This window comes from Mya arenaria, chromosome 8 (genome assembly GCF_026914265.1).
Source record: "Mya arenaria isolate MELC-2E11 chromosome 8, ASM2691426v1".
Taxonomy (NCBI): Eukaryota; Metazoa; Mollusca; class Bivalvia; order Myida; family Myidae; genus Mya; species Mya arenaria.
Genome location: NC_069129.1, coordinates 10,371,225 through 10,383,129, shown reverse-complemented (window position 1 = coordinate 10,383,129; position 11,905 = coordinate 10,371,225). Strand labels below are relative to the sequence as shown.

At 34.9% G+C, this 11,905-nt stretch overlaps 2 protein-coding genes across 2 annotated transcripts; both read left to right on the top strand.

Annotated features, from left to right (window-relative positions):
- The first annotated feature begins 2,224 nt into the window (after window positions 1-2,224).
- On the top strand, window positions 2,225-3,829 carry LOC128243978 (uncharacterized). The gene has a single exon (XM_052961998.1). The coding sequence runs from the start codon at window positions 2,225-2,227 to the stop codon at window positions 3,827-3,829; it is 1,605 nt and encodes a 534-aa protein (XP_052817958.1).
- Window positions 3,830-4,515: 686 nt separating this feature from the next.
- Window positions 4,516-5,599, top strand: LOC128242437 (uncharacterized). Its single transcript, XM_052959588.1, has 2 exons — window positions 4,516-4,647; window positions 4,783-5,599. The coding sequence occupies exons 1-2, from the start codon at window positions 4,537-4,539 to the stop codon at window positions 5,134-5,136; spliced, it is 465 nt and encodes a 154-aa protein (XP_052815548.1). The 5' UTR covers window positions 4,516-4,536; the 3' UTR covers window positions 5,137-5,599.
- Window positions 5,600-11,905: the final 6,306 nt, after the last annotated feature.

Sequence of the window (11,905 nt, the reverse complement as noted above, 5' to 3'; positions counted from 1 at the left end):
GAGGCCTTAGACGACATGTTATCTATTTTTGTATTCGTGCATATAAACGAGCAAGCAATAATATACAACAATATACAATAACAATATAATGTAGATACTAGAGGTAATAATTTTTATGATCGTGTAAAGATATTGTTTTTGAAATGTTTTAAATACTTCATTATTGTTATATAATATAATTATCACAGATTTTCTAAGACATTGCTGTTTTAGATAATCGCCATGCGATCAGTTCATATCAGCACATGTGCTTTTTTCTTATGTATTTATTACGCGCACACTGTATGTAAACAACATGATTTTACTGAATTCATTCCGAGTCTTGACTCACCAACTATAATTTATTAACTCACGTTCATCTTTTTCCCAAAAATGAACATGTGTGGTTAAAATTTCGAATACCGAGACAAAATAAGAAAATAAATTAACTAATTATCTAAATAATAACTTAATAGTGAATATTAAACAGTCAATAAAAAAATAAAGTATAGTTAAGGAATATGGAGAATGTTCATCTATGGCAATATTGTGATACAAAATACTTAAACAGGCTGTATATACAGTTTATTAGATAATGGACATGTGGGTGGCTTGTTGTTAATACAATGGTTATACATTTAATAAAAAAAGTGAATATGCCATGTTCTAATTGATGTGCTTAGCACCTGTGCTAAACCTAATAAGCATCTCCCTTATGCACAAGGTATGCTTTAACATCAATGCTTACAACACCTGTGCTAAACTATAATGTATTAAGTGCGTCTTAGTCGCAAGGCAGTGTATTAATTTTTCAAAAGCGGAAGTCCTTGTCCAAGGAGAAGCAATATGATATCATTAAACACTCAATTTGGACGTTAGCGCATATTGGATCAGCTGAACTCAATTGATCAGCAATACATTATAATATCCACTACGTGCTTAAAGTTGTTAAAATACTGTTATCATTTAAAGTTAATCTGAACAGTGCGAAGTATATGAGTCTTAATCAGTTTTAATAATTATATATGATGTACAAGTACGAGGGAAATAATAATCTCTTTTGAGTCTAACAGTCGATTTAGTAATTGCGCACCCTAGACCATAATGATATCTAACTTATACTTGAATCCTGCTGTCAATCAGGTCGATGGAATTTGCTAAAACGTATCGTTTGTCAACGAGATAACAGGTGAAAGGAAGAAAGATTGCAGATGCTACCTGAAATTCTTCAGTAATCAACCTAAAGCTTATGACTCTGTATAAAGGGGTTGGTCAATATGATAATTAGTTCATGTTCTCCCCGCAATAATCGCTGTAATTCGCCGAAATGGAAATTTCTTATGTAATTTATGTAATGGCCTACTATGATTTACTTGAGGGAGCATGTATGATAATTACATGGTATCTGTAACCTTAAATCGTAAATTTATAAACTTGTTTTTGCTTTAGTTTAAATGCACACAATACAGTATAGGTTTTTATCTGTTCCTAAATCATATGCATTTTTGAATCAAACAAAAGTGTGCGCCTTTAAATAAACAAAGTAAATATTTATCCAGAGAGGTCCAAATCAGAGTTAAGTATTATCTATCTACACAGCCTACTAACACAGGAACTTTAGATCATAAAATGTGATCTGAAAGTGTTTGTGTTTATTTGCTAATGTATCTGTTTAACCACTGTTCAAGATCTGTACGAATATCCCTTATTATATTAAGCAATTTATATGTTAATTATACTAAACATCATAGCTTTAAATAATTTATATTGTTTTAGTCAACAAGAAAATACAAGCTGATACACTGATAAATGCATAATACAAAAACGAGAATTATTTATTTATTTTAGATATCATCCAAAGAATTATCATTCAAATACGCAGATAGCTTGGCTATTCGCCAAAATAAATACTGGTTATACGTGCGATACGACATGTCTTTGATCGTCGACATGACGAAAGCTTCTTTATATAACGGAAGTTTAAAAAATGGTTTAACAAACGATACTTAAATGCCATTTATATTACAGTAAAAAAGAACTTATTTAAACAGAGAGTTGAAATATAGCCATAAAATCGATCAGCTCAGACAAGCAGTGTAAACATATGAAGGTTGAATGCGTGTATAAAAACGAAACTGAATACGGCTTATATCATTAAAAATATATGTGACCGTGTTATACATCGGCGGCAAATATTTTTTTACTAATTTTCAAGAGGAATAAACTATTAACATGGTTATTTAAAATGGCAACGAAGGAAGAAGATAAGGTAAAACAAAAATCTAGAACCATTTTCCATGTACTAGATCTTGCTGGTGCTTCCGACTATGTTAGAAGACTTCGCCAACACTGTACTCTCATACATGACGTGCATGCGACGGTGATGATAAACATGAAAAAGTACAGCTCTATACATACATTTGAGAGCACCTCGGAAGGCACAACAACACCAGGGCTTAACTCAGACATAGACACAATGATGTGCTTTCGAATGTTTCCTGTATATGAAAATAGTGAAGATGCAAAACATCACATGACACAAATGAGAAGCCCGGGCAATTTGCAAGAAGGCGAAAATACACACCATATTGTGATGCTGGTTGATGATCATACACCAGTTGGATTCAGTAAACTTGAATTTGTGAAAAATACTAATCTCCAATTGCCATTCATCTTAGAACAAGACAGCTATGGAAAAACAGTTTTAGATAACATCTGTATAGTAGAGGCTTTGACTGGAGACGAACGTAATGGTCCGGCTGCCACGATCCTTAAACGGCCAGGATACACTGACATAGATCATATACCATCGTTTCACTGTAAAACGTGGCCTGCAGTTGCAGATGAATTCTTCACCCGAAACAGAATGTTTGAATTTCCCGGTCAAAACATACGGGCTGAATTTGGCAATCTTGGTATCTTCTTTGTGCCGACTGGACATGGGGATTCGCAAGAAAAACATCTTCAATGGCGACTCTCTTTTTCCCTGCAAGAACGGAAGATAATGCTGAATCTCAATGAAACACAACACAAATGCTATGTTCTGTTGAAGATGACGAAAGAAGATTTCGTGAAACCAAACGTGTCGGGAAAATCCTTGACATCATATCAATGCAAAACAAGCATGTTCTTTGAGATGGAAAATTCTCCAGATTCTTTCTGGATACCAGAGAATTTGATCTATTGTTACATTAATTGTTTAAAGAGGCTACGTGGCTGGATACAGAATGGGTTTGTACCAAGTTATTTTATGCCAGACGTGAACATATGGAAGGGAGATATGACCGTGCAAAACAAGGTTGTAAAAGTACTCGAAGACGTTTTAGAATCCCCTTTAGACACACTGATGCAGCTGAGATGCGACAAAGTTGGAAGTTTACTCAATGACATGGTTGATTACAACCTAGACGAAGCAGATGTACCAGATAATGATTTCAGCACTGATTTGACTCAGGCTGACAGGGCGCTGCAATTAGCTGTACACGCGCTTCATTACTGCTTCATCGTGGAAACGGTGGAAATTGCAGGAAAATTGATTAGTGAGAATAGAGGTAATGTCGATGCAAACATCACACATCGCGAAAAGCTGATTGAAATGTTGAATGATAAGGATTCACTTTGTGACCAAACTTTACAGTCAAATACCGTGGTGAACCAAGCCGTCGACTATCTGGTCCCGTTTATTTACACAAGCCTGGGATCGCACTTGATTGTAAAAGGAATTCAAGAATCTAGTGATATCTTCAAAAATCAGGGCCTCGGATACTTGAAACGTGGATTAGAATCAGGTTTGAAGAGTTTTTCTGATATGGAGTGGTATTTCAAATCATGCATAAAAGGCCAGTCTTGATCATATTAAGATATTATTATGAATGCCCGCTTAATGCATCTGTGCAAAAATATGTAAAGAAGATATGTAAAATTATTTGCAATATAGTGTCACCTCTGACTAATTTTGTTTAAATATTTATTTTTATTGAACGTTTGATTGTTTTATAAACCAATACTCTTTGTTAATAGTTGTTCTATGAGAACGTTTGATATTTTTCTGTACTAAATGATATACAGTTGGACTTTTGGGGTTTATTCGCGGTGGTCGTATTACACGTGGAAAACATATTTTCGCGCGTAACTGATGTGTATCTTAAAGCAGTTAGGTCGAGATGTCATTGCTCCGGAATACTTTATTGAATATTCAAAATAGAAACAAAACATTTATGTTATAGAATCAAACACTATCTGAACACAACGGTGTTATCTAAAAAACATTAATCATAGATAATCCCCCAAAAAGCTTTTCTTACATTATAACATCGCTCTGGAACGCCACTGTTGTAAAATGTGTTTTAAATACTTGTAGATTTTCTCGCCGGAAAGGTAAAGTTTGCAGCCGTTCTCTTTGCCTTGCGCATGTACGAGGAAGCCGCGGAATTGCTTGAGAATCTTCATGAAAGTCTTGAACGCGACATCATAACACAGTGCATGTGCGGGAAGGCTGAAGACGATCACCCCCCCACCTTTATTATAAACAAAATATTAGTCTACAAAATACTCTCAATGAAACCTTTGCCTTCTGAAATCCTTAGACACAACACATCGACATGTGCGTTGTTCCTGCCAGATGAACTTCCCATTTTACCAAAGGAACTACAGTACGAACTGATTTGCGTAAGTACAATCGAGTGCGGATTCTTGCTTAATTTTAACAAATTCTGTAAGTTCAATGTAACAAACCCAATCATCATAAAAAGTGCTGGATTGGTATGTTAATGACATTATATAAGTGTATTTCTTTATTTTTAGGAAGAAGCATCGGAAAGATTACCCGTAGTTGCCGTCGATTCGAAAGTCCTTCGCTACTACTTGCTGTACAGAATTCACGAGAAACTCGGGAACAAGCACCAAATGAAGGTCTCGCTTGCTTTTCTGGGCGGCACCATGGGATATGACCCAAAATTGTGTCATCTTGACACTGCAAATAACCTGATGGGTTGTATCTTTAGAGAAATGGGTGAAACTACTGGAGCTCTTGAATGCTTTGTCAAGTCTCTTAAAAAGAATTCGAAAAGAACTGTTGCCATATGGCATATACTGATAACTTGTTTTGATTCTTACATCAAGTTAGGTCTTGACAAAGCTTATATGCAATCAAGCTGAAACAGATCGATCCAATATCAGTTCGATATCATGTAGGGTTCGGTTGACCTTTGCGGAAGCAAAAACAAGTGGATGGTACTGAAAAGGGTGCATTATTGTCGTACCTTTGTCTACAAACTCGACTTAGGGGAAAAGGTGCATAAGTGTTGAAAGCTAAATATCACATGAATAAGATCAGTATAAATTAAACCAGGAACAGTTGACGGAATCTCTCGTTATTGATGTTTGTTCTTCTTATTATTATGGAAATGGACGCTATATTCCTATTATTTTATCAACTCTGTACGTTATACACATAGTAATCCCAAATGTGGATCTGTATTCAACCGTACATATATACTTGTCAAGTTGCTGGAAGAATGGTAGAAGCCCAGAGTAGCCTGTCCAGCAAACAAAATATCGGGTTAGGACGTTGTTTAATGAATTGTCATTAAATCTGAAGGCAATCTGCAAAACGAACATCTTAAAGATGCACTCCCAAAAAAGATTTACCACAATTTATTATTTTTGTTTTAATATTCCAAAAAGGATGAATAACTGTCAAAAAGAATGGTTCGTATAAAGGATATTGAGTTAAATTTGAATGAAATGAGCATAAAAACATAGTAGTTTTATCATATTAGACTATAGTAGGACACAGTAAATATTTAAGCAATCACCAATCATTTAATATTTTTGCGCTTTCTGCTATTAAATTCACGATTACAATCTTGTTATCAGTAGTTAATATTTTCCATAAATGCATTATTTAGTAAGTAGTTTAAGGTTTATCTTTCAAAGTTTATGTTTGTTATACATGTGTGTGTATTGATTTTGAATAGAAGTGTCACTTTAATCACAAAACTATGCATATTCTTTTTATCCCTTTTTGTTTTTCTTTGCATTTCATTTGCATAGTTTCGACTGTAGGTTATCTTTGCAGTTGTGCGCTAAATATTTGTTCCTTATCTTTCTCCTTTTTCTTTTTCTTTATTTACCTAGATTACATTTCAATTATCAATGGTCTTAACCTTTGTCTGTTACATGATTTGCGCTTTTATTAATCAATAATATGTGCTTATGAGGAAAACTATTAAAATATTGTACATAACGTGTGTCTTACCCATTTACTCTTGTTTATACTTTATATTTGTGCTGTATATATTGAAACTGTTAAAAGAAACAGGCAATAAATGTGTTTAAACATACTTGTTTGTAGCGATACATATTTACTTTGGGTTGCAGCCTATTGCAGATTTCGTACACTCCATGCGGTCATATTCTTACATTTTTGAAAATACCGAATTTCTTCACGAAGAAGGAATCTTTGTAGAATATTCTATGTTGGTGTCGGTCACTCTTTGAAACTGCTTACCCTGGTGTAAAGTTATTTGTGTTGGTCTTATTTATGGCTTCTTTAAAAGAATAGAAGTTGAAGTGACAAAGCCCTGACAGTAAAAAACTGGTCGAAAAGGTGATATCTTTGAGTAAGGGACAGGCGGTTGTCCGGTTAGCGTAGTGGTTAGTCCACTCGCTTCTAACCTAGGCGACGCGGGTTCGATTCCCGGCTTGGGCGCACGTGAGTTCGGTTTGTGATCACCAAGTCGGACAAGTGACTTTCCTCCAGGTAGTCCGGTTCCCCCCACAGCACAAAACCACACTCTCGCGCAATATCGTGCCAACGAGAGGGATTAATATAAGTTGCAATAGCTTGTTTCACAATCGTTATAAAATCAGTTTAAACTAAGAGACAGGTGAAGAAACAATGATAGGTATCTTCAATTTCTCATCAGTGGCAATAGTGGCTATTGACAATATTTTCTTAGAGAACAATTTTTTATCAAGATCAAGGGCATCTGCAGCCTTGCATGACTGACTCTCAGTTCGCGTTCACCCTGACAGTAAAAATGTGGAACTGATTTTTATGCATATTAATATTTTACATTAAGGAGGGCAAGGATTGAGAAGAACGAACTGCCGAAAATCCGTTCCACGCGGCTATTGGTTTTACATGAAATGTTACAAAGGTAAGCATAATTTCAAAGATTGTACGAGGTATACCAATTGGTGTATTGAAATGGGCAGGTGTAAGAGAATAAATAATCTTGTAAAACAGCGTTAGTTTATGGTCCCCACTCCCTCAGATTTCCAAGTGCTACAGATTGTAAACAGAAAAACGTCGTGTTGCACCGGATATGAATCTCGCTGTCTCGCCGTTTCATTCTGAGCTTTTCCTTGGTCCATTTCGTCTGCTTGCGTAAAATTGTCCCAGTATTTATATGAAAACTACAGAAACAAATCCAGTAGTTGAAATATAAAACATGTAGAACATAAACCCCGTTCAATGGCACAGGGTCAACGCCAATGGTATAGAGCAGAAAAAACAGCTGAACGACTTAAACAACATTGCGTTCAAGAAATGTCAGTTGTGTTGGTACCATTATATTTTGTTTTTCTTTTATTTATATTTCAATTCGTCAGTATGAAGTGACTTAATAAGTATCAGTCAATGCAGCTCGGTGCAGTTGATAAGTGCAGTACAACTGTTAACACGTTCATAAAGGTAAGAACTCATTGGGTAGTAACGTGTCGAAGTGTAAAAGTATGGTGTACCAAATTTAATAAAATTCCAGGATTGTTTGAAATTGTTTTAACGTATTGTACAAAAAATACATGCATACTTTATTTTGATTATAATTATGTAGTTTATACACGCCATGGCTATAAACAGAAAAGTATAACATTACGGTCGGAAAATTTATCAAGCCACTGGAAACATCGTCAACGCTTTATTGAAAAGGCAATTGAATACAAAAAAATACTTATCGAATCATATAAAACCTTATCAAATTGTTAGAAAAAAATTATTCCAATGGCAAATATTATATAAAGCTGGTGGTGAAATGCTTACCAGTTTTGAAGTGGAAGAAATGAACATTGTGTCGGACATCAGGGTCGAAAACATCTATGCAAGGCAAAAAGTTTACTGGGAAAAAAATCATGAATCTTATACTGTTTTAGGAATCATGTTTATGACATTAACACACATGTATGTTTGTGTGAAAAGGCTAGAAAGGTAGTTTGACAAGGAATGTCGCCCGTTGTTCTGAAGTACGTGCCAAAAACGAATGACCTATTTAGTATTATAGTCGCACAGTGCCACGGTTTCAAACTTCAGGTCAAGGTTTCAAACCATTAAGTGCATCCTATGGATTTGAAGGATATAAGCGTGCGGGAAGTCTGGGACACCATTACATCAAGTAGAGGTCAAGCCCAGTGGAATGATTGTCTTAAGACAATGGACATTCCTCAGATGCATTAACATTTCTCCTATGGATTTGAAGGATATAAGCGTGCGGGAAGTCTGGGACACCATTACATCAAGTAGAGGTCAAGCCCAGTGGGATGATTGTCTGAAGACAATGGACATTCCTCAGATGCATTAACATTTCTAGTATTGAGAATGTTATTGGAAAGTGGTGGTATAGTGTTTTCCAGAATAAAAAGAAATAAGAACGAGGAGAGTGAAAAACATTATGCAGAAGGTCATACATGGAAGGCCTCTGCACGATGGCTGGTGGTTGAAACGGACACACAAGCATATCTATGAACATTATGGGATGTTTTGTCCGCCTTGTAAAAATATTATGTTTTTTATCCACTTATACGCACATGAGAGGGAAGTGTTTTGTCCCCCGTGTGGTGGTGGGGGGGGGGGTGTGTCCTACATTCCAGATATCTATCCAACCCATGAAGCCATTGGTAATGTGTCAAACCTTTAGATTTAGATACAGATACAGGGACTCCTAAACATAATTGAGAAAAAATGGTGTTCTTTCATTCTAAGGGGAACAAACCGATATGCCATGTACATTGAAAAGATATATCGAGATGAAGAAACTTGATATATGATTGTTCCCAATTCAAAAGCATTCTACTATCAGTCTTTTCTACCACAACTTGCTTGTGCAAGACTTTAGACTTCTACAGGCATCTACAAGCTTTGTGTACCATGTGTGTGTATCGTATACTATTTATGTCATTGTTTAAACTAAAGTATAAAAGTAATGTTTGTTCAAATCCAGTTCTTGTCTGATTATTTAGACAGCTAAAAACAAAAATTAAAGAAAAACAATCTCAAAGGGGGGGGGGGGGGGAAATCGGGTGAACCATTGTATGTTTCACAATGAATGCTACACTGTTTTTCTTGTTATTAATTGTTTCAATGAGCATATAAGTTTAATTATTGGGACGACATTTGTTCAAGCTCAGTTCCGTAAAGAATTTTCCAAACAATAAGTAAACCTTTAGTTGTGTGAGTAAGATGCTGTTCTTAATCAGTCATTGGCTACATCTTTTGTCAGGTATTTTTCACAAGTTTTACTTATAACATGTTTAAGAGTGTTTTCTTTGTTTTCATCAACACATTATCTCCCTTATTGGAACGGTAACAAGTAAAATGGGCGTAAACGTTCTATAATTTCCATGCAGATAAATTACAAAGCTATTTACTTATACCGCATACTATTTATTGAAATTGTCCTTGACAAAATGGTACAAAACAGGTTCATCCCCGCAACCCTCCTGATTAAGGTTATAAATAATCTTAATATGTCGGGTTATTGGTGCTGTAACTATCAACATTTACCTTATATAAAAGGATGTTCAAACTATGATATATAAATTGAGAAAAACCCACCTTGAGGACATAATCAAATACATGAAGAAAAAGCAATAAGCCCAGGTAATAATATATTTATAACTTAAGTTTTCAGGTGACTTGATGAATTATAAAATGAAAAATTATTAAAAGTGAATTGACAATCAAGGTATTATCACAATGGTGTTTACCTATCCATATAATAAGCTTTATGTTTTATATATGTGCATGTACTGGTACGAGTCCTACCCTGGGAACAACGGTGGCCAGTCAATATGTCTTCAACACGACCAAAGACACCCGCTTTAAAAACATTTTATCTGCGAATGGGTCAGATTTGCCCATAACCTATAGCAACGCATGTTTGAAATTTTAAAATGTTATTTTTGAAAACATACATATGTTGAGCATTAGCTTCTTAGGGCTGTGAAGTCATGATTTTAAATCGAAATAATGAACCAGTAACATAATATTTTAAAAGCTTTCATGGCGATTGACATGCAGTTTCAATGAACTTTTACTACACCCAAGTTATTGAAATAATCACGAGTGTAGTGTGTATAAATCTTTATTTCCTCAAATGCATGAAGAGTTCAACAGGTTATATATATATATATATATATATAAATATATATACTTATTTTAAAAAAGTCATATACAAAAGGGTAAACACATTACATATAACTGAGAATGTAAACATTAGGTAAATGTGTCTGCACGGCATACCGTTTATTAATTTAGGGAACCTGTATTGATTGTACCAGGCGCGTCGGAAGGGAATTGACATTTGGGCCGCGGAAGGGGTGGGCTGGGGAGGGGTCCCCTCCCGTCATTTTGTTTTCAATTTTAAGCATTGAAAGACTCGATTTCCAGTGAGTTTAGGTTTTATTTTTTAATGTTTTTATCTAAACCCTTTTTGGTTAAAATAGTTGATAGATATAAAACTATTATCGTTTAGTAACATTTTTTCACTATTAAAATTTATTTCATATTTTCTATTTCTGTACCAAATACAGTTATAAATTGTCACAGTAATTCAAACACATTTAATACATGAATATGCACACTTTGTCGAACAATCAAAGCACTTTCATTCAGAACTTGCCGAAAGATGCCCAGAACGTCCATTTTAAAGTCAAACTTTAATGTGACGAGTTTGAAATAATACAAATTACTCGCCAATTAGCTAGATGGTGTAACCATGACATGGTGACCTCTATATTCAATATCGTGTAAGACTGGTATTGATATATATGCGCGTAGCTTTATTTAAAAAACGATTATTAAGAAAATCGGTATCAAGAATGTCAGAATGTTGGGGCCGCGGCTGCGGCCCCTGCCGCCCGAGCTCCTACGCGCCTGTGTACTCAAAAGAGCTTAACAGTACAAGCATCATTCTTTAATGATACATGTAAAACTTAGCGTATTGAAATATGTAAATTGTTACTATGTCTTTTTGTAACATGACACCTACTTTCTTGAATGTTTGACCTCTCTGTAAATAATCTGTGTCTTCATTGTTCCATATTGTACTTTATTATATGGCTATAAATGTGCACATGCCGTTTAATGCTGAATAAAGATATATTATGTTATATTATGTTATGTTACATAGAAGGTCAACTTATACTGAATAGGGAGACGATTAATTCACACTTCTTAAAGTTAATCTAGCTCGAAGGCGATAACCTAAATAAACATAGCGTGTTCAAGGCGGTACCTAACAATCCTTGAAAAATATACCTAATTTTGTATATACAGTATATATGCACTGTGCTATTTGTGGAGTTTTGTGCTATTCTTCGATGTTTCCTGTTTGTGATGTTTTGTTTTTGTGTTCTATGTCTTTGGCGTTTACCCAGTGCCATGTAACCGGGTTTATGTTTAAAACTCTTTGCTACTGAGCTTGTTTCTGTAGTTTTTCACATAAGTGTTGCGCCGTGAGTTTTTATATCTATTAACCAGTAGATTGGACCGCCAATGGGGAATTAGCTATTGAAGTCCAAACCAAATCCTTTTCACGGAGCAAGTTCTTTTCACGATTTTATTATGTTGTTCTTTCCTTAACAAATACTTGATGCAATAACACAGTATGTGTAGTCCAAAAATTAACACCAAATATATTGTATA

Excerpts from the sequence above, each read along its gene's own strand:
- LOC128243978 (XM_052961998.1), top strand. The coding sequence starts at position 2,225 with ATGGCAACGAAGGAAGAAGATAAGGTAAAACAAAAATCTAGAACCATT.
- LOC128242437 (XM_052959588.1), top strand. The coding sequence starts at position 4,537 with ATGAAACCTTTGCCTTCTGAAATCCTTAGACACAACACATCGACATGT. Across the intron at positions 4,648-4,782 it reads TACAGTACGAACTGATTTGC|GAAGAAGCATCGGAAAGATT; the intron begins GTAAGTACAATC and ends CTTTATTTTTAG.